Source organism: Pectinophora gossypiella, chromosome 12, assembly GCF_024362695.1.
Source record: "Pectinophora gossypiella chromosome 12, ilPecGoss1.1, whole genome shotgun sequence".
Taxonomy (NCBI): Eukaryota; Metazoa; Arthropoda; class Insecta; order Lepidoptera; family Gelechiidae; genus Pectinophora; species Pectinophora gossypiella.
The window spans coordinates 4,000,116-4,024,283 of NC_065415.1; the positions used below are offsets into that span (position 1 = coordinate 4,000,116).

General features: G+C 36.9%; 2 protein-coding genes across 3 annotated transcripts in view; one reads left to right on the top strand and one right to left on the bottom strand.

Annotated features, from left to right (window-relative positions):
- Positions 1-24,168, bottom strand: part of LOC126371449 (ionotropic receptor 25a) — a 46,634-nt gene that overhangs the window by 11,044 nt on the left and 11,422 nt on the right. For both annotated transcript variants that reach the window (XM_050016747.1, XM_050016748.1), the window contains 2 exons: positions 5,404-5,607; positions 3,786-3,971 (listed from right to left, as the gene is read on the bottom strand). In XM_050016747.1, the coding sequence (XP_049872704.1) occupies positions 3,786-3,971; positions 5,404-5,607 (390 nt within the window). The remainder of the gene's footprint in view (positions 1-3,785; positions 3,972-5,403; positions 5,608-24,168) is intronic.
- Positions 13,476-14,847, top strand: LOC126371534 (uncharacterized). The gene is made up of 3 exons (XM_050016861.1): positions 13,476-13,687; positions 14,035-14,100; positions 14,514-14,847. The coding sequence occupies exons 1-3, from the start codon at positions 13,476-13,478 to the stop codon at positions 14,845-14,847; spliced, it is 612 nt and encodes a 203-aa protein (XP_049872818.1).

Sequence of the window (24,168 nt, forward strand, 5' to 3'; positions counted from 1 at the left end):
TCCAAGATTGAAAAGGTATTATTTGTTCCTAACTTGACTACTAATTTACTGTCTGTAAGTAGGCTAACCGAGAAGGGTTTGACTGTGGTGTTCAATAAGAATAGATGTAATATTTATAAAGATTGTAAAGTTCTTGGCAACCCGATTACCTCCGCATCTAGTTTTAATGGTCTTTATAAATGGGATAGGTATAGTCTAGCTGGTACTTCGCAAAAAGTGCACTCAATGTTCTTGTGTGATAGACAAGAAGCAGGTAGTGCTAAGGTCGCTGCCTCTGTGCCGATGTTGCCAATGGAGGTCTGGCACAGGCGCTTGGGGCATTTAGGGGTAAAGGGAATGTGTGCTTTAAAGGACGATCTAGCAACTGGATTGTGTTTTCAGGTTTGTAAAGATGTCAAGTGCGAAACCTGTCTGCTTGGGAAGCAAGCTGCCTTGCCGTTCCCCGCCGACGAGGTTGCACGTGCTACTTGTCCCTTAGAAATAATCCATAGTGATGTCGCTGGCCCTATGCAAGAGGCAAGCTTTGGAGGTGCGAAGTACATGGTGACGTTCACAGATGACTTCACAAGGAAGACGTACGCATATTTGATGAAGAATAAATCGGAGGTAATGCATCATTTTATTACATTTAAAAATGAAGTAGAAAAACAATTGGGGTTGCATATCAAAATTTTACGTTCCGACAATGGGTCTGAGTACTGTAATAGTAGGTTTGCTGAATTTTTAAGAAAAGAGGGGATCATTCATCAAACTACTGTGCCTTATTGCCCGCAGCAAAATGGTGTGTCTGAGCGATTAAATAGGACGCTTTTGGACAAAGCGAGATGCTTATTAATTGATGCTGGTCTCTGCCCGCGCTTTTGGGGGGAAGCGGTTATGACTGCTGTCTATTTAAAGAATAGAAGTCCCACAGCTGCTTTGGCGGGACATACACCTGAGGGGTTGTGGACTGGATCACGGCCGGATCTTAGTCACCTTCACATTTTTGGATGCATCGCATATTCGCTTATACCTAAAGAAAAACGTCGTAAATTGGATGCTAGGAGCAAGGCTTACATTTTTGTTGGTTATAGTACTACTAGTAAAGGTTATAGATTGCTGGACCCCTTGAACCCTCATAAAGTAATTGTGTCTAGGAATGTGGTTTTTATAGAGAATAAATATTACAAGGACATGGCAAATATTAATTTTAATGAATTATATAATGATAATAATTTATATTATGAATGTGACATTTCTAATAATTATACAAATGACAATAATAATTTATCTAACGGTGTTTGTGATGTCCCTAATATTGATAATGAAGACGTGAATAATGGTCAGACTTATGAAAATGAAATATTAAAATGTAATCCCATGCATTTTTCAGATGGAAGCGACGAAGAGTTCTGTACTGGCAGTGAAGATGATGAAGAGCAGGACAATGCAGCGCTTGGCTTGAATGATTCGTTGTGTGCCCCCGCGCCGCAGCCGTCATCTGCAGGGGAAGCTGTGCCCGCGCCTAGCACATCCGTTGCTCCATCTACGAGACCTGTACGTTCTACTAGGTCTAAACCGCCGTTAAGGTATACTGACTTTGATACAGACTTTTCTATGGTCGCACGTGAGGTTCCTGAGGAAAGTTCAGTTACCCCTCAGTCATACGAAGAGGCCATGAACAGTGCACAGTGTGCTGAATGGTCTGCTGCCATGAAGAGTGAGTATGACTCTCTAATAGCTAATAAAGTGTGGGTATTAGTTGATAGGCCTCATGACAAAAATATAGTCAAATGTAAATGGGTTTATAGGACAAAAACGGATGCGTCAGGTAACTTTATGAAATTCAAAGCGCGTCTCGTTGCCAAGGGTTTTACTCAAATTCACGGTGTGGACTTTGAGGAGACATTTTCACCTGTAGTAAGACATAGTACCATGCGAATTTTATTTTCTTTAGCATGTGAATTAAATTTAAATATTGAACATCTTGATGTAGCTACTGCTTTTCTCAATGGTGAGCTGAAAGAAACCATTTATATGGATCAGCCACCTGGCTTTCATAATGGTGACAAAGATAAGGTTTGTCTGTTGCAAAAAGGTATTTATGGCCTTAAGCAAGCTAGTAGAATTTGGTATGAAAAGGTAAATAAACTATTGTGTGAGAATGGCTTCCATCAAAGTAAGTTAGAACCATCTATTTATATAAGAAAGACTAGTGATAAGAAAATGATTGTGATTGCTTTATATGTCGATGACTTTTATATATTTTACAATGACAATTTGCTGAAAGATGAGTTAATTAATTTGCTTATAAAAACATTTGACTGTAAGAATTTGGGAAATTTAAAAAGTTGTTTGGGAATTAATGTAACTAGAGAGAAAGACATTTTAAGACTTGATCAAAAGGATTATATTAAGAGACTGCTCAAGCGGTTTGGTATGACAAATTGTAAGCCTGTATCGACACCCATGGCTGTAAATTATAAGTTTGACGATTCTGATGAAGAGTTATGTGACGAAAGGTATAACTATCGCGAGCTTATGGGTTGTCTCATGTACCTTTCGGTCTGCACTAGGCCAGATATTGCTTATGCGTGCAGCCAACTTAGTCAGTATAACACCAGGTTCAATCGGAGTCACTGGATCGCGGCAAAGCGCATACTTAGGTATTTATCAGGAACAATTAACTATTCTTTATTATTTGTAAACAGTAATGGTGAATTGTGTTTAACTGCATACACTGATGCTGATTGGGCCAACGATCCTATTGACAGGCGTTCTTATACTGGTTTTATTGTTAAGCTAGGCAATAACACAATCAATTGGGAGTCTAGGAAGCAACGTTGTGTAGCGCTCTCTAGCACAGAGGCTGAATATTTGGCAATTAATGATGTCTGTAAAGATTTATGTTTCATTAAGAACTTTTTATTTGAAATTTTGAATAGAAACTTAGACATTAAAGTATACAACGATAATCAGAGTGCACACAAGTTGCTACAGGCTAAAGAGTACAGTCATACACGTACTAAGCACATAGATGTAAGGTATCATTATATTAAGGACTTAGTACAGAATAATGTAATCACAGTTAAATACTTACCAACTGAGCATATGATTGCAGATGTACTCACCAAACCGTTAGGCTCTAGCAAGCATTCATTGTTTATCCATAGTATGAATCTAGCATAGGTGATGGATATGTTATGTACCAAATAGAGTTGAGTCTCTACGTTGAAGCTCTCTGATGTAATTGATGCTATATTAGGGAACTTCCTGTGTTGTAGAGTTTCCTCTAAAGAATGTAATACCCAATGTTATGTTGGCTTGTTAGGTATAAGAATTTTATGTAGTCTCTATCTTTGACACATGGCCTTATAAGCGTGAGGGGAAGTGTTGGAAATTGACCGTGTATTGACCGTGTATGCATCACCCTTATAAGACCATAGATTAATAACATTACTTTTTATGTAGACATATTGTCTTTGCTCTCAACTGTCATTCCTTCTTCTTTGTTCAATGTCCGTACCAACTAGTCGACTCTTACGCCTATTTTATTTACGTAATTATATCGTGATATATCGTACAAGCAATATTGTAATCTCAAGTGCCAAAAACGTTTATTACACGCAGATCAGCTTCATCAGCATATTTGTGTTTTTATTTCATCAAACCAATCGCCGGTCCACGATTTACCTCGCCACACTAAGGCGACGTTATGGATCATCATATTGTTATAGAAGTCCAAGGATTACGAACGTAAGTTTATGTAGACATGTAGAAAAGGTAAAAATGTACTTATCACTCACTCATAAAACTTGACTTCAATGTTAGCCATTCGCTCGAAGTATGTCATCGCCGCGGAGCCGTTGAGGGGTGCGTATTGTATCTTGTATTGTTTGGACAGATCGTCCAGTGACTCTATGGGGGTGTCCAGGCGGGAGACTGTCAGGAACGCTGCCAGGTTTGCCGTGTAGGAGGCTATTATGATGAAGCTGAGGGCAAAATAACATCTGTATAATAAGTACAGTCATGAGCAATATAATGTACCCACTTTAGGACTCTGTCGCACTAACATATTTGACATTTAGTGAGACTTACAGTTCAATTTGTCAAAAAAGTTAATGTGACATGGTACCAAAGTGTATACATAATAATGCTCGTGACCGTACTGTCACAAGAATAACTCAAAAAATATACATTGTTTGAGGCTATGCGATTATTAACATAATTATAACACGTAATACCAGGTTAGTCATAATGTTTGATTTAACGCGGCAAGAACCTGATAATTATGTGTTTAAAAATAGAACATGTTTGAAAGTTTACAATATCGCATAGCTTACAAGTTTACAATTTAGCAGGAAGGCTCTAGTATCAAAGGTAAATTCCTTATTATTACATATAAGCACATTTTGCGCATGTCATGAATTCTAAGTTATTTCTCAAGTGTCCATTTTATCATATTATAATATTATGCAAATCAAGCTCACTACGATAATAATTGACAATGTATGAACGTAATTGAATATAACAGAATATACGGTATTTAAATACATATATTAAAGTATATGTCTTGATTGTCTTGTTAAATTATACCCTTATATGTACCTATAGTACAAATAGGTAGTACCTACATTTGAAAAGAGTTTTTAAACAGTTACCTAAGTTTTAAGTTTACGCGGTTATTATCATAATTAAAACACATAATAACGGGTTCTTACCGCGTTTAAACCCGAACCCGGGTAAGAACCCGTTATTATGTGTTTTAGTTACCTAAGTGTTATTTTGTGATATATTACTCAGTTATGTAACAATATGGACAAAGGAAAACCAAACTATACGTTCTTTGTAAATGAAACAAAATTACACCATGTCCGGGAATAAATCGTAATTATACATAGGATATCGGCTTCATTTGCAACCATTGCGAAATATCTGGTTGCGATGCGTTAGCTCGATCTACTCTTGTTAATTACTTCAACATACACCTTTGCATGCAAATGCAATCCAGGTCCCGGGTTCGAATCCCGATGGGGACAAATCACAAAAATCACTTTGTGATCCCTAGTTTGGTGAGGACATTACAGGCTGATCACCTGATTGTCCAAAAGTAAATGATCCGTGTTTCAGAAGGCACAATAAACCGTTGGTCCCGGTTACTGATGTAAGTACGTAGTCGTTATATGAGTTATGTCAGAGGCCTATGGCGGCTCAGTAATAACACTGACACCAGGGTTGATGGGGTTGGTAATCCACCTCACAATTCACACAATAGAAGAAGAGATTAAATATATAGTTGTTCCATGAGCCATGTCAAGGTGGCTCAATAGCAATTCTGACACCAGGGTGATCCGGTCGGTCATTGACCCTAACCCGCGCGAATGAGGAAGAATAGGACCTACCTATAGATAATAATATCCTCACCCAAACAACCACCAGGTAGCAGCGACCAGCCTGCCAGACAGGTTTTTCGGCGCCTCCCCCCCTCCCTGCGGCGTTAGTGACGTCATGCAGAACCACAGGCACTCCTTCAGAGTGAACTCCCTCTTCTCCTCGTCATCTTTATACTTCTCGCGGTTGTTCTGGTAGCTGTACGGACTCCACTTGTCGAACACCCACATTAGGAAACTGAAAGGGAATTCGTTGAAAATTACCTATAAGCTATAAGTGAGTCACTGTGGTCCTTGCTTTTTTTGGGATAACCTCCTTGGTCTCGTGGTTAGAGCGTTAGGCTCACGATCTGGAGGTCCGGGTTTGATTCCCGATGGGGACATTGTCGAAATCACTTTGTGAGACTGTCCTTTGTTTGGTAAGGACTTTTCAGGCTTGAATCGCCTGATTGTCCGAAAAAGTAAGATTCTCCGAAAAAGTGATTGTCCACCTGATTGTCCGAAAAAGTGCTTCGGAGGGCACGTTAAGCCGTTGGTCCCGGCTATTAGCCGTAAAAAACACCTCCACCAACCCGCAGTGGAGCAGTGTGGCGGAGTATGCTCCATACCCCCTCCGGTTGATTGAGGGGAGGCCTGTGCCCAGCAGTGGGACGTATATAGGCAGTTTATGATATGATTATGATTTTTTTTTCTTTTTTTTTTGACGTGACATATTGTAGATTTGCCGCAGATGGCATTAACTACTTGGCCGGAATTAGTCAGGAGCGGACTTTTTGGCGAGTGCAGTAATAGCACAATATCGTATTAGCTGTTGGTGTACCTTTTATACGTAAATAAATATTTGTAAATGAACTATAACAATAACCACCGCATTTCAATTTTATTTCGGACTTTTGATCATGATAACTGATACTATCATTAATATGGGATGGGAATTAAAATGACCTGATTCTCATTAAAACCATCGAGCTTCATAGTCAAGCCTTGTTACAAGTAGGTAGGTATATAATTTCAAACAACAATAGCTATTTAACGAGCGTATTATTGTGACATTGGACGTATAGGTACATAAATGTCAATGACAATTGTTATTAATTATGTGAACTACAGTATAATACTACTGAAACTGAATTAGTAATTCCAATAAACAAAGGTTTTTTTGACATTAACTTATTATAAGTACATAAGGATTGTAGGCGTCCCTTTCCTATTCGGTGGCAGGAATCGGGGCCACTAGCCCATTTAAATGGGGTAGTCAGAAGTATACCTATCCATCACAAGATGAACTGAGTTCCCCACGCTTCACCCGAGCATTCTGTTAGACCAAAGTGATAGATACTATAGATAGTGTAGTTTTCACAAGGTCCGGTCTAACCTGTAGGAGGCTGAGCTGTAGGCCATCAACGGGGTCCACAGGTGGCGGATAGTGGAACGGCCATCATTATTTGATGGTTAGCTGCGAATATAAAAATAAGCAATCCCCGACCAAACAGCGACAGGATTAGCAGAACATAGTGGGTAGCTCACTGGGACGGGCTAACCTATAAAATGCTACATAGGTTCTATGACGATCTTGTGACGTAGCGAGTAGGCGCGTTCAAAAGCGCACCCCTGATGTGGGCAGCAGCGGTATCAGTACTGGTTGGAGGCCGAGGAAATGGATTCTGGTAGGGCTCTAGCTAGAACATCACCGATTGAGAAATTGGTCGATGTACTGCGGAACGGAAGGCGATTGGGGCAACCACCGTTCTACACGCCCTATCTATGGAGTAATGAAGGCGATTACTCCACCGACAAGAGCGCAGCTCTTAAATAAAGAGAGAGAGAGAGGTCTAACCTGAAAATTTCGGTTTCTCCCAGACCCGACTGCCTGTCTGACCTTCCAACCCGTGAAAGGAAAGCAGCTCAGTAAAATACAAGTTAGGTCCATACCACCGAAACGCATTTCGAGAATGATATATGCATGTAAGAATCATGTTTCTTTCTATCTGGTGTAAATGATACTGAAGAATTATTATAGAAATATTTTGTTTCATCTACGGCCACTGTTAGACGTAAAGAAAATCTTTCAATACTCTAATAACTAAGACACAAGGTACTATCAATGATTACTTATATACAGAGCTTTTCTTTTTTTTGACGTGACTTATTGTAGATTTGCCGCAGGTGGCATTAACTACTTGGCCGGACAAATGGGGAACACTGAAGATTCTCACCCGGTACAACGTTTAAGACAACAGGCCTGAGGGTGCCCAGTTGGGCGCGAACTTCGGCTCAGAGCGCCGTCTGGAAGGAACAATATTTGAAAGAATTTATCGACCCTAGTGGGTCGATAGCGATAAGCGCTGATTGAGGGAAGTCGTCGACCACGCCGGCGGGGTCGGTATCGGGGTCCTGAAGTGTTTGGTGTCGCGAGCTGATTGGCTGCCTCTATGGCTATAAACAGAGTGTTAGTGACACCGTAACAAAGAATAATTCAGACCATGATTTTAAGTTGATATCAAGTGGAATTTCCTGCCGGATAATTAATGAAAAATTTTGTATTTTTACATTACTAGCGTGACGGCCCGCTTATAACGCTTTACCGACCCTGTGTACACCAAGCTTAACCGTAGCGTGTTACGGGTACGTTGAAAAGGAGAACTCCTAACTGACGTAATGTCCATTACCTACATGTCCGGATTTCGGTAGGTATATGGGCGGATAAGCTCGCCTTCTAGGAACGGATGTTAATTAAATTACGCAGCTTACATACCTATATTTAGATAAGAATTTCGGGTCTTAGAATGTTGATGTTAACGTACTTGTATGGAGTGTAAGCACAGAGTAAATAATAGTACTACGTGTGTAAGTGACACATCGTAATGGCCCCGATTCCTGCAGACACCGCCTAATTTTATTTTAAGTTATATCCGTCATTTTCATATCCGTCGAAAAGGAAAGGGACGGATGATTCACAGCTCTTAATTTTAGGAAGAATGAGTAAATGAATGAATAACCCGGGCGAATCAAAAAGGTACGTCGCTGGTATGCAATCCGTTTAACGTGCTGTCTTCTTAACTGTGTCGGGTTATTGACTGATGTAAAATTTTTAGACGGTTGGTTTAGATTTGTGCTTAAAATTGACGTGTGTTCCATAAATTTTATGCTTGTCGATTACCCGTCCCTTTCCTTTTCGGCGGATAAGAAAATGACAGATATAACTTAAAATAAAATTAGATGGTATTTACAGGAATTAGCACCAGTGTGTAGCTAAATGCGTGGTCTACTGCGGGCAATAAGCGATGAACTATAACTACTCGAACCAAACTACCCATCGTCCAATCAGTAGGATAAAGTCTAGATGATCTATGGATAAAGTACCTAGTAGTAGTAGTTGTTGTTTGTAAATGTTTGTTGCCTGGAAGAAATTGCTCTAGAGCAACAAGGCCGCCCAAATTGTACTGTATTCATGTGTTATGTCTGATTGTTGAAATTTAGTTCTGTGCAATAAAGTACCTATATTTGATTTTGTTTTTTTTTTTTGATAAAGTAGTCAGGCCACGTGTTCTGGGCAACAATCGATTCCGTTTCGCAAAAAGACTTTTTCTAAAATAATCCCTCCAGCGATATTGTCAGGTTAGGTTAAGTCACATAGGTTATACTTTACTTTTCTTTTCTTCTGGATTGGGACTTTTTTATTATAAAGTAAGTTTGCGTTTGACGACAATCTTCATCAGGTGAGATTGTATCAGAAAATGGTCTAAGGCGGAACACGCTTAGGTACCTAGTAAATGATGATTTAGGGTCTATTTGGGAGCTTCATGACATCCAGAGGTCCATTATACGGCCCCCAGTATTATCTATGTCTCATATTATCTGTGTCTCATGTATATAGGGGACCTAGTTAGCGCCATTCTATATAGGTGCTTGTTGTGTCTGCAATGGCCCCTGATGGCCCTTATTAGGGTTCTTAGTTAGTTAGCTTCGTAATCAACAAGACAGGTTACAAAGCGTTGTGACTAGAATTATTCTAGTGGCATACTTCCGCGCTCCCCACTAGGGTCTACACGCGTGAGTTATATCTGTTATCATTGCGATAATTTTGGACAGTATGTGTCAAAAGACTCATTAAAATGCCTACGCCTACCCACTCCAAACTCGCCTAGCGACAGATCGCCTCCATTTCTCACTACCTCGATAATCGCTAGCACTAGGACTAGTGATGGGCAGGGAAAGAAAAAATTGGGTGGGAAAGAAAAAATATCGGGAAAATATGGGAAAATAAAATAAACACCCGAAAAATTCCCGAATCATGGGAAAATATTTTTTATTTAATTATTTTTAATCTTATTATTATTTGTATCTCGTTTCCATGTCTCGGGTCGGGTCTGTCATGGAGTCCCGGACTTTTGGAAGGCGTGCGTGGGGCCGAAGCCAACACGTAGAGGCCCCTTAAGACAATTTACTCTAAATGTGTTGTGACACCAACCGGCGATTATCCCTGTATGCACTATGGGAGTGCACCCAAAGACAATCCCTGGTTCGTGTAGGACTATTGCAGATTATGGGAACAAAAGGAACTGGGCTATTGGGTTGGGGGTTAGTGAACCGGGATACTGGGGCTATGGGGGACTATGGCGCCTGCTCGACCAATGTTGGTAAACATGGATAAAATGAGCAGGCGGTGACTCGTCACTCACTGGTTGGGCCACCTATCTAGCCGACGCGACTGGACGGCAAGGCAGCAACATGGTTGTGAGCATCTCTGGGTGTCAAGAGGTGTACACCGCTTTCTGCGAGGCGGTTTACCCGCCTTATCAACTCGCGACTTATGCATCTTTCACTTCCACCCTGCGAGCGTATAGCTCTAACGCCCCACTCTGGCTGGCCAATGAAGGCAAGCCAGAGGTGAGAGTCCTGCGGCCCCCGCTAAGGTCCACTCCGGCCAGCCAGTACTGTCACCATCTTTGTTGCTCTTCTTTGGACTCTCTCTAGTAGTGCAATGTCCTTCCTATAGTAAAGTCTCCATATTTGAAACCCATGTTCTAACAGCCATCTGACGTAAGTAAGTTTTGTAAAGCCTAAGAAACAATTCCGTATCTATATGATAAAAAGCTTTTCTAATTATGTATAAGAGGGAGTTATCCTTCTTAGTGATTCCAATAATGTGTTCGTCCCACTTTAGATTATGTGTTATCGTTATGCCAAGGTCATTTTGTTTTTTAACACACTCGAGAGGTTTTGAGTCAATGGTGTAACTCAACGTGGGGTGGTTACTGCCAACATGCAACACAGTGCATTTGTCTACGTTTAATGTGATAGTAGTATGTTATTGGGCATTCTAGACCATCGAAGTGAAGGGATTCGCGAAAATGTTCTTGGGCATTCTAGACCATCTTCGTTCAGTCGGATCGCTCGAGCGCCAACGCGCTATCGCGCGCGCTCTCGCGGATCCCTTCACTTCGATGGTCTAGAATGCCCAAGAACATTTTCGCGAATCCCTTCACTTCGATGGTCTAGAAATACCCAATAACATCGATGGTTCTTAATATTACGATCAATCGGTTAACAACTACAACACTCACCAGTATAGCTCGAGTCATCATGGGATTTCATATCACTGTATTTAATATCACAAGTATAATATCACTTAGAAAATTATTTTGGTCTGTCCGTGTTCGAATCAAGTTTTTTCCTGTAAGTCAAATTCATTAGCAGATTGCTTCATGTCTCTATACAATTTGCTGTCCTGTCATCCAATACCAGATTGGCTCAACGATCTCCAGAATTATGACATAAAGTGATAATATAATTTGAGACTCACAAAGTACCATACGAAAATATCAGAAATTCTATCCAGATTGGCGCGAGTCGTCATTGAATTCAAGAACAGCTTCGGTCCTGTCATTTAATACCAGATTGGCTCAACGATCTCTAGAATTATGACATAAAGTGATAATATAATTGAGACTCACAAAGTGCCATACGAAAATATCAGAAATTCTATCCAGATTGGCGCGAGTCGTCATTGAATTCAAGAACAGCTTCGGTCCTGTCATTTAATACCAGATTGGCTCAACGAACTCTAGAATTATGACATAAAGTGATAATATAATTGAGACTCACAAAGTGCCATACGAAAATATCAGAAATTCTATCCAGATTGGCGCGAGTCGTCATTGAATTCAGGAACAGCTTCGGTCCTGTCATTCAATACCAGATTGGCTCAACGATCTCTAGAATTATGATATACTTAAAGTGATAATATAATTTGAGACCCACAAAGTACCATACGAAAATATCAGAAATTCTATCCAGATTGGCGCGAGTCGTCATTGAATTCAAGAACAGCTTCGGTCCTGTCATTCAATACCAGATTGGCTCAACGATCTCTAGAATTATGATATAAAGTGACGATACAATGTGTGACCCAAAAATTACCACAAGGATGTCAGACATTCTATCCAGATTGGCGCGAGTCGTCATTGAATTCAAGATCAGCTTCGAACCTGTCATTCAATACCAGATTGGCTCAACGATCTCTAGAATTAGACATAAAAGTGACGATACAATGTGTGACCCAAAAATTACCACATGGGTGTTAGAAATTCTATCCAGATTGGCGCGAGTCGTCATTAAATTCAAGAACCGCTTCGGTCCTGTCATTCAATGCCATATTGGCTCAACGATCTCTAGAATTAGACATAAAAATGACGATACAATGTGTGACCCAAAAATTACCACATGGGTGTTAGAAATTCTATCCAGATTGGCGCGAGTCGTCATTAAATTCAAGAACAGCTTCGATTCTGTCATTCAATGCCAGATTGGCTCAACGATCTCTAGAATTAGACATAAAAGTGACGATACAATGTGTGACCCAAAAATTACCACATGGGTGTCAGAAATTCTGTCCAAATTGGCGTGAGTCGTAATTAGATTCAAGGACAGCAAATTGTAATAACATAATGAATTTGACTTACATGATATAATTCCCATAGCGGAAGCTTTTTCCTAATAGTGTGATCAATTAATTTAACTATTTATAAAAGAATCAAAATCACTCTCTAGCTCACTTGTCATGCCCGGTCAAGGCAAAAATCTATACTGAATTACATTACACAGATTGTGCCTCGTATGCATTGAGGAATGTGGGCTATACTATACCATATATTATATCAATCAGGTATCCTCTGACTCGTGGGAAACTTTTTAATAAACAACTAGTTTCAGTTACTGACTTCGCTTGATAAATTATTTTTATTGCAGGGTACAGGTTTACCTACAATACATTATGAAGAAGGTGAACAAGTTTTCACTTTTGATTCATCATGCAGAATCAATGCTTTGCGTTTACTCAAATATTGTTATGTTTTTGTTCAACTGTAATGATGATGGTGATTATAACGTTCGACTTATTGTTCGATTCAAAGCAGGTTGAAATAAGGTTAATATTATTTAAAATATCAGTATTGAAACGTTGCACTCCTTGTTCATTACAACTTAGGTACCTACCTAATGTACAACTAGATCGTGATTATATAATCATCACAACCAGTATGCAGGTATATTCATGATATTCCTCTTCGTAAGATTATCGTTTATATTCAATGTACATAATTTAGTCAGAAAAAAAATGTATGTAGAGAATCGAACTTGTAACATATACCTACATTGAACATCAAACTCTTAACCACTGAGCCATCGTCGTACTGCGTCATCGGAAATAGGTGTAAGTTTACGTCTGTGTAATAAATACCTAATTAATATGAATATGCGGTGTATCATTTTACAAAGTGTTGCGACTAACTCGTTTGTTCGTGAGAATAGCAACTAAGCATTTTAGCGATGACTACGCGTCCAAAATGCAAAAATTTGAAATATGCAATGCATAATCCGTTATTGTCTTGCATTTAAGGTTTTATTTTGCATAATTCAGTTTTGCACGGATTTGTATTGTTTTTCTATAAAATAGGAAAAATCATTAAACTTTACTCATTCCTTTGATCGATTCCCAATTGTCCACAATTGTGGTATCCTCATCCGTGTTATTTTCATCTTCAGTGCTTTTCTTCAAGAAAGTTTGTTAAAATGTTAGTAAGTATTTACATTTACTTTTAGTTTATGTATTATGTTGGAGTTTTTTACATAATAAATTTACACAACATTTTAAATACCATGTACCTAACCGATTTCTTAATTTTCAGGTCTAACTACGAATATTCATCCGGTTCGGACTCCCAACTGCCGCTGGCGCCTACGTCTGCGCTAAAAGTGTTGAAAAAGAAGCCTGCGAGCAAGAGGAAGCCGGCGGAGTCGACCCCAACGCCTACTAGGTAAGATTAATAATATGATTATCTTTAATCTTGTGTGCTTTTGAGAGAAGTTAATAGTGAGACAGTCGTGCCCATCAGTGGAACATTAAATAGGTACTTTAATATCTATCACTTTACTTTTATTTTATTCGAGATAATTTTACGCTATTTGCAAATACAACTTACATATCCCCTATCTCTACCCTTTTGACATACATGCATAATTATATGTTATGTTATGTATCTTGATTAATAGTAACAAAAGTAATATAAAAATAATGTAATGGGTATAATGAGCGTTCTAATTGGAAATCGTAGCGCACGGCGGTAACACTTGCATCGTTTCAATATAAACATTATTGTTACAGTTCTAAAAAGAAGTCGCGTTCGAGCGCCAACGACGAGGCAGGCGCGACCGCAACGTATTCATCGAGGTATGTAACAAAACCTAATTTTCTACATATTTTGTCTACATTATTAATTTTATAAATAGGAAAGATTTGATTGTCAAATTGTGTATTTGGATCGAATGGACTCCGAAACTTACTGGATCGATTTGAAAAATTCTTTCACCATTAGAATCTTACATTATTTCTGATGAACATAGGCTACTCGTATACCTATGTATTTTGTTCACCCGAGCACCCGTGCGACGCCGGGGCGGACAGCTGGTTCAATAATTGTGTAGATATCTTTATTACACTCCATAATTCATTATACACATTACGAACAATATCATTATGATGAACATAGTTCAAAATAAGGTGACGGAGACGTTTGTGCAGCTATTCCTTTGTTCCTTTAAACCTATATAAATTATTACTTATTCGTATTTTTCGGTTTCCAGTACTGGCCCTGGAGGACTCTTCGGGTTTGAGACGGGAGCAACTTCGGGGACGTCGAAGTCTGCAGTGCTGCAGACTTATTTGACCAGCCGCGTCCCCAACGGTCGAGTGCGCCGGGAGCTCGTCAACCAGTCTGGCGAGTACTATATAGAGTTCCGGGTGTATAACACCGAGAAAGCTGTTGCCTCTAAACCAGATCAGCGGTGGAAAGAGGCTGAAGTTACTCTTAAAGTAAAGTTAGATCGGGGGACTCCGCAGTGGGAGAAAATGCAATCGTTTATGCAGCGGATTCATAATTTATTTGAAGATTGTGAGCCCGTCTTCATAAGCGAATAGTAATAAGTACCTACTACTCAGGTACTTATTACAACCTTTTCTCTCACTGCTGCTGTTCATTGATATAACTTCACTTTAAGATACTTAGTAGTTTTTTCCACTGAATTTTCAACCAAATACCTATGAAATTATAATTGTAAATCATACATTCATTGTGTATATTGCAATTTTATGTCGTTAGCGTATGAAAGGCGAGGCATTTTCTTTGTATATTTAAAGTATACTTATCAAAAATGGTGTTTTGTACAGTTTGTAAAGTCTCTGTAGATCGTGTTCATTGGATGGGGCATTTACGAAGCACTAACCATAAAAATAAAAATATTTCTCCTTTTAGCGACGGGATTGAATTAATTGAGTCCGCATTTCGCAACCGAATAGCTTCATACAGAATATTATCACCAGATTTGGATGGTCATAATTCTTTAGATCGGTTTCTTGATGATATAAAAAATAAAATCAAAACATTAATTGATTTGTCTCTCAAGGAAAATGACTGTATAAAACTCAATTTTGAACATTTTGCTGTTTTTCTTTTAGTAAAAAATGATTCTCAGGAAATAAAGTCTTTTGGAACTAAAAATTATACTCTCTATAAAAATTATGACTTTGATAGTTTAATGAACAAAGTGAAAATTAGTTTGATGAGAAAAAAATGTGAATTTCAAGAACGTGATAGTGGTTGGACCTTCTTACATAATTCCCATTTAGAATTGAATATTAATAAATATCAACCATTAAGAGGGTCAGGTCACATTGATTTGCCTGCACCAATCAAAGCCAGAAAAGCGTGTGTAAACATAAAAAACGAAGACAGTTTTTGCTTTTTGTGGTCAGTTACAGCTGCTTTATACCCAGTTAAATCTCATCCTGATAGAGTATCGTCATATCCTAATTTCAAAGACGTTTTAAATGTAGAGGATATATCGTTTCCAGTTACTTTTTCAGACATAGCTAAATTTGAAATTAACAACCCTCAAATATGTATTTTTGTTTACGGTTTAAAAGATAATAATACAGTTATCGGCCCTCTTTACAAATCTGAACCATTAAATAAAAAAGTAATTCATCTACTGTACCTACAGGAAGGTAATATGTCACATTACTGTTTAATCAAGGATTTACCGCGACTAGTTAGAAGTCAAATTTCTAAACATCATGGTAAGTTGTATTTTTGCGAACATTGTTTGTTATTTTTCAACTCGACCGATCAGTTAAGTTCTCATAGTTGTGGAGGTGTAGCTACTAAATTACCCCCAAAAGGGTCATTTATAGAGTTCAAAAATTATAACAGAAAACAAAATGTTCCTTTTGTTGTTTATGCAGATTTTGAGTCAATGCTCGTACCCTACGAGACTTGTGAAAATGATCCTATCAAGTCAAGCACAGTGACTCATCAGCAGCACGTGCCCGTAGCTTTTGCTTATCATCTTGTTTGTACTGTAGATGAACGATATAATCACATTACATCGTACCGAGGACAAGATTGTGTTGACAAATTTGTTGATTCAATTTGCAACGATGCAAAAAGGATAAGCGCAGTATTAAGTAATAGTGTACCTATGGTTTTTACAGAAAGTGATGCGTTAAACTTTGAAAATGCCGAAACTTGTCACATATGCGAGCGTTTATTGGTTATGGATAAAGTTAGAGACCATTGTCACATAACTGGTAAATACCGCGGTGCGGCTCACAGTCAATGTAATTTGAACTTTCAAGTGCCCAAATTCTTACCTGTTTTCTTTCATAATCTTTCAGGTTATGACTGTCATCTTTTTATTAAGGAGCTTGCTAAAGTTCCTGGACCCATCAAGGTCATACCTAAAACCAAAGAAAATTATATTTCTTTCACGAAATTTGTGTCTATATCCGATACCGATAGCTTTCAGATACGATTTGTAGATTCCTTTAAGTTTTTGGGAACTAGCTTAGAAAAACTAACCCCGACTTTAAAAAACGATGAATTTAGATACTTAAAATCTTACTATCCCGATGAAAAACACTTTAATTTGCTTACTCGAAAGGGCGTATACCCTTACGATTATATGTGTAACTGGGAACGATATAAAGAAAAGTGTTTGCCTCCCAAAGACTGTTTTTACAATTCTCTTACCAATGAACCGATCTCAGATGAGGATTATGAGCACGCTCAATCAGTGTGGTTAAAATTTTCATTAACCAATATGGGTGAATATACTGATTTGTACTTGATAACAGATGTACTTTTGTTGACAGATATCTATGAAAATTTCCGACTTACATGTAAACAATATTACCAACTCGATCCTGCATTCTATCTTACGGCTCCGAGTCTATCATTTGATGCAATGCTCCTTAAAACAGGCGTTCGTTTAGAACTTGTAACTGATTTAGAAATTTACCGTATGATACAGCAAGGTATACGCGGTGGCGTTTGCATGTGTTCTAAACGACATGTTAAAGCAAATCATAAATATCTGGAAACATTTGATCCATCTCACCCAAGTTCATATATTGTTTACTTTGACTGTAACAATTTATATGGATACAGTATGTGCCAAACATTACCACATTCAAACTTCAGATTTGTGAACGATTCTGAATTAAAAACTTTAGAGTCGAATATTTTAAATATTATGGATGACTCTGAAAATGGTTTTATTCTTGAGGTGGACTTATCGTACCCTTCACATTTACATGATGAACATAATGATTTTCCATTTTGTCCTGAAAAAATTATTTCACCCAGAGGAAAATCGAAAAAATTAATACCTAATTTGTATGATAAATACAATTATGTTATTCATTACGTACATCTAAAAAAATGCTTAGAACATGGCTTGGTGTTGAAAAAGATTCATAGAGCTATAACATTTAATCAAAGTAACTTTTTAAAAAAATACATAGATCTCAACACCCAACTTCGCCAGAAAGCACAGTCTACTTTTGAACAAGATTTTTTTAAATTATTAAACAACAGCATATTTGGAAAAACTTTGGAGAACACAGAACAACGAGTAGATGTACGATTGGTTAATAAGTGGTCAGACAAAAATAATCTAACTAAAAAATGTACTGGCGCAGAGACCTTAATAGCAAGTCCCAATTTCCATAGTGCTTCAATATTCTCTGAGAATTTGGTAGCTATACAGATGAAACATTCACAGATTGTGCTTGACAAACCAATTTATATTGGTTTTGCTGTACTTGAACTCTCAAAAAGTCATATGTACGATTTCCATTACTCAAAAATAAAACCATTTTATGGAAACCGCATTAAGTTGTGCTATACCGATACTGATAGCTTCGTATATAATGTGCATACAGATGACATTTACCAAGATTTGAAGACTAACTTCTTAAAATATTTTGACACAAGCAATTACAACCCAAAAAATGAATTTGGTTTACCTATTGTTAATAAAAAGATTCCTGGTTTATTCAAGGACGAAATGGGTGGACAAATAATTAGAGAGTTTGTAGGATTAAGGTCAAAGCTTTACTGTATTAAAACCTTAAACAAAACAATAAAAAAGGCGAAGGGTACCAAAAAAAATGTAATTAATGGTTTGAGCGTATCAGACTATAAACATGTGTTATACAATGGTGATGTTGTTTACAAAAAAAATGTTCTATTTAAATCAATTAAACATGAAATTTTCACTCAAAAAGTAAATAAAATAGCTCTTTCTAGCAACGATGATAAGCGATTGTTAGAATCTGATAAAGTGACTACCCTTGCTTGGGGTCATAAATTGTTCTTCGCAGTGGGAGGAATTGTAGTCGTTTATGTAGCAGATTCATAATCTATTCGAAGATTGCAAGCTCGTTTTTAAGAGAGAAAAGTAAAAATACCTATGTAACAATTACCCCTGAAAGAATCATCCTTAGAACTCTTTGTTTGTAAATACTTAGGTTAGTATACTTTATGTTGTAAGTAGGTACCTATAAACATAAAAATATAATATAAGATGATGACGATTGTTATATAAAAAGTTAGCAGCAGTGGAGAAAATAAATAAGAATATGATATACATAATAGTTTCATTTATTCATACCTACCAAATCACCAGACAGGTAACTTAGACCTTCGTCACACTTGATGGAAATTAAGTCGTGGATCTTCCGCAACGGAACGCCGATACAAATATTTGTATAAAAATTACAAATAGCAGGCACACACAGGCAGGTTATTTACCGCAACGGAAGTTCGGCGTCGGAATTTCCGCCAAGTGTGGCGAAGGTCTTACTGTTTCAACGAGTACCGACATGTTGGATACCTAAGTATACTATATTGTCTTGCACAATCATTGAAATTAATCACCGTAGATTCAAAATTTATAGGATAAAAAGTAGCCTTTGCGTTAATGCGGTAGCTATGTGATATATCTAGCTACCAAATTTCATCCGTTCAGCTCTTTAGGGGTTTCGCATTTATAACATTAGTGTGATGAAATAAGTACTTAGATAAATACTTCCTTTAATTATAATCGCTAGTCTCCATTTTTCATGTTTAAACTTGTTAACGTGAAATACAACGCGACAATGAAAACCTAAGCGATTTTGAGTGTGCACGTGCGGTAACATGAGAAGGCGCATATGTGCGGGGCAACGCGGCGACCGCGACGTTGCATCATAATTTATTTCATTTCTATTTCGCTTCTCGTTAGTGCAACACCTTCGAAAATGTCCGCGTCCATGCCGAAAATGAGTTTTCTCGCTATAGTGGGGGATGAAGTCCCAAAATTTACAGTATCAATACAAATTCATCGTCTTCGCCGAGATGGAGATAAGATCAAAGAAAAAACTCTTGTGAGAAGTATATACGGCGCGCATGATAAAGAAGATCGAGTGCTGGCATCCGCGCTGTACTCATGTTACCTGATGTCAAAGGAGCTGGGTGAACAAGTTGAAACTTGTAGCTTAAATAAGTATGAACAGGTAATATTCGTTTATTGTGTTATTGTGTGCATAAACTACCTATTACTTTATTTTATATGTGTTGAGGGGTATAGTCTAATCTGTCATTGTATTTTCAGTTACTCGTGGAGAAAGACGTAGACACCGTTGACGGTTAAAAATCATCATCATAATTTCGAAGGTGTAGCACTAAAAGCGGTGCCTGCTAAGTACTTTGGTAAGTACTGTGGTTTATTTTATAAATAAAATCAAATGTTTGTATTTTATTTTATACATAAATTAATGTGATACGTTTTATTGTTTCAGAACATGTCGAATAATTTAACAAACGTTAACGAAGATGATTTATTCTACCCTTACGCGCAAGATCCGCTTGCTGACTTCGATGAAAGGTATCCTGTTCAAGCGACTACCACAAAATCGACGGCGCCTCATGATAACAAGAGTCAAAAGCTGAAAAGTGATAAGAAGAAGAAGAGGAAGATAATTAAATCTAAAGTTAAATGCGGAAAATGGAAGCAGTCATCTTCATTTGTGCAAAATCGGAACGCGGAGAAAGCCACCAAGTTAATTAAAATCAGCATAGTGGATTTAGGTGCTTCAAATACAAGTGAAAATCAAGAAAAAAGTGATGTTTTAGTGAAAGCCCAATATATGGTAAAAGATAGTTATGATGATATATTGGGACAGACTGAAAAATTAATTAACAATATTTCAAAGACATTGTGTAATTACAGTACTTGTATTTATATGTAACATGCGATTATTTCATAAATATGTTGGAATCGCATTTTCGTGTATTCACAACACAGTAAATTCCATCGCAAATAAAGTCTCTGACTAATGTCAGAGTACTACAAGCTATGGAAACATTTAATGTATATAGTAGAAATAGTTAATATGGTAACTGTTATTTCAAAATATATTTTTTTATCTATTGTACTTTAAACAGTTTTATGAACTTAATAAATAAAATGTGTTTTTCAAATTTCGTTGTTTTACTAGAAAACCGTTAAATGAAACAAAATCATAAATCAATATTTTACTTTTTATTTAAATAAATCAAATAAGTACATATTATTTTCGAAATACCATTTTTTTACACATACCACACTTTTTATAGCACACTTTTTTGAATGATTTACACATGTCATAGAATTATTTTTATCATAGATATCACACAGTTTCATAAAATTAGGACATCCTTTAGAACCAATATCTATTACCGTGCACGTAGGACACAATTCATTAATCCATTTCACTTTTTCTAAGCCCTTAGTAATTATTTTTCTGTTATTCAAATATGGTACAATTATACGTTTAAATTCACGGTAGTCAATGAAACCTTCACTCCAGTAAATCCCATGATTTGCCTCTAGCCATCGTACTTGTTTTTTTTCTTGTTTTGTTAAATAATTAAAAGGATTAGGGGGTTTAACTAAAAACATTACTGTATATTCAGCATATGCTATAGCCAATTCCTTCACAATAAAATCGTTCTTAACTTTAAACCCCAAAAGATCGACGATCACAATGTCGTTCATGATAGTTTTTTTACTATATTACTCAAAGGCTTGTATTCAATGATACTATCGTTTAATATGAGGCAATAAGCAGATGTTCCGTCAGGTATAATTTCGTCACTTTCTATCTCAACCCGAACGTCCACGGATCCTGTTTTTAGATTGTCGACTTGGCGTGAGCAGTCAATGACGAAGAGAGGAGCTATCTCTTTAAACTCTTTAGCACTTAGCAAAGGATCTGCTCGCCGTCCGTAATAAGACTGTTGGAATCTCACATATTGTTCATATAATAAAGCAATTTTATAACCGGCAAAATCAACATTTATATTTTCGTACGGAAAGTAAGTAGAATTGAGGTAGACTTTAGCGTCACGCAAGTAACAGTGGTCAAATCTAGACATATCTGCATTTGCATTATTTTTTCTTTTCGTTTGCAATCCTATAATTACATATCTTGGTTTTTCAATTTGAGAAGACGTTTTTATAGACCAGGTATGCTTTGTAGTCTGTGGAAGTAAAGGATATTCGTACAAATCCCAATTCCTAAATACTAATTGAATTCCACGATCTTTTTCCAAGAGTTTCAATAAATTAATCCTTTCTATATCAGAAACTTTTACATGAGGGACACGCCATACTATTTTATCAATGTGAACATTTTCAACGTATTCACCCGTATTAAGTTTCACTGCGTTGAGATTCGTATTACTTCGCAACAGAATTAGTTCATGTTTACAGTTAATAATTACTTTTTTATAATCTTCCGCGAAGCCAAGAATATGAGTAAGAGGAATGGAAACTGAAAAACGTCCATTGTTTACATTTTTAGTACCATTAATATCCCAGCCCCATACTTTAGACACACGTGAATCGCTTTGATTCATAGATAGTAAAGCTTTAATTGTAGTTGTAATTCCCGCGTTTTTAACTCTATCGATCTCTACTCCATTGAGTTCATACCTAATATCTTGGAATAAGTACAGTAAAGCATTGTTTGTAAATTCAATACTTGATGCCGATATCGGTTCTGGTGTGCCAGGCTTCAGGACGTTTACAACCCCTTCCAAATACAAAGTGCTTGCTGATGGTAAAATACATAAATCTTGCTGGTTTATAGGTATTCGAATTTCATCATTCCTGTTGAAACTTGTTATATATGGTTTGTAGGAATGGTATTCGACACCATCTATTGTGTTGTCGTAAGCAGGCTTTGAAGAAATGTCTAAAATATTCATTTTAACAACCCAATTGCTTTTAAAAAGTCCTTGTTTTCTTTAGTTAACTTTGCCTTCTTCTTGGCTGTATCTTTGCAGATAGTTCGGCGATGACTGATGTTTTTAGTTTGTTGTGTAGTGTATTTATTATAGTCGATCATTTTTTCTTGAGATGTAAATACAGCTGTACTTCTTCACCACGTAAGTTGATAGGATTGTTGGAAGTATCTAATAATTTTATATGTATGCAGCTGATACTTTTTTGGTTGACGGGGAAATAAATAATGTTTTTAGGAACTTCTACTATTCTGTATCCAGGAGGCACATTAAGAGCAAATTCATGTATAATGTGACTAGGTTCTCCATTAATATATGATCCGCTTACTAAATCACATTCAACTCTTACCACCGTTGTTGACAGAATGTCGACTGGGTGTTTAGAGGTGTGCATTATATTTGCTTTTAGAACGTGTGCTCCAAATCCTAGCAACTTACCAATCGAATTTTCTTTATCAAAATGTATATCTTTTGTACAAAAAATTGAGGTTTGTAGAGTATTATTATTACACTGCAGATTAAAGGCAGATGCTTTTATTTTCTCCTTCAAGTAATCATTTATGTCTTGTAGCTCGTATGCTCCTTCAGGTATTTCAATTAATTCATTATCACCATATATAAATCGGTTGTTTCTTTTATCGATATTAGGAATCGAATTAAATGTAGATAAATACAACAAAGCGCACTCATATTCACCGTCTAGCTGTATTGCAGGTGAATAATAAGTCGATAAAGCTGATGAGTTACCAGTAATTGACAGTGTGAAGGACATTTTACTATTAACATAAAATAAAACAATGTTCCATGTTATATATATTTATTCCAAAAGTCAACTAAATATGCCAAACACAAATGACCACAATTTACACTATTGAAATTCTGATATCTATTGTAATTATAATATATGTTACATTTCTTTAAATACTTTATTAGTTCTAGTGGAGGCTTAAGATCCCCATAGCTATTGAAATATTCACAATATTTATTTATTTTTACATAAGCAACCCAGTGAGTTCCTTCATTTTCTGAATTGTCTAAATTAATAATTCCACATTCAATTTTTTTTGGCATTTTAGGCAACCTATCTTTCATATAAACAGCACGAAAATAAGGAATATTTTTGGCATACTTCATAATATCAATATTTGTTAATGCTCGATTAGGTAGCTCTTTCATCAAGATTTGGTACATTTTATGAATAATCCGTTTCCTTTCTTGTAAGGTTTCATGTATAAACCTTTACCGATTGCAACCGATTCCATCACCTTATTATGACGTTCTGTTTCACGCAAGTTCTGTTGAGCGGTTTTATAGTCATTTACAGTTTTAGCAACACCAGCTGCACCGCCTGCTAAAGCGCCTAAGGCTGATAAGCCAGCAAATATTGGAATTAATGGTAAAATTCCTCCTGTTTTCGGTATAGGTATAACACGTGGTAAACGAATTTTATGTTTATGATTTTTAAAGATTTTTTTTGCAGCTAAATATGCATATTTTACCACTGACTTATTATCTTTAGGTTTCAGTTTCTTGATGTGTGACTTTATTCGAGAAACTAAACCTTTAAAACTTGTGATACCAGATCCCGTTTTTAATTTTGTTTTCATAACTTTACTGACCAGCCATGATGC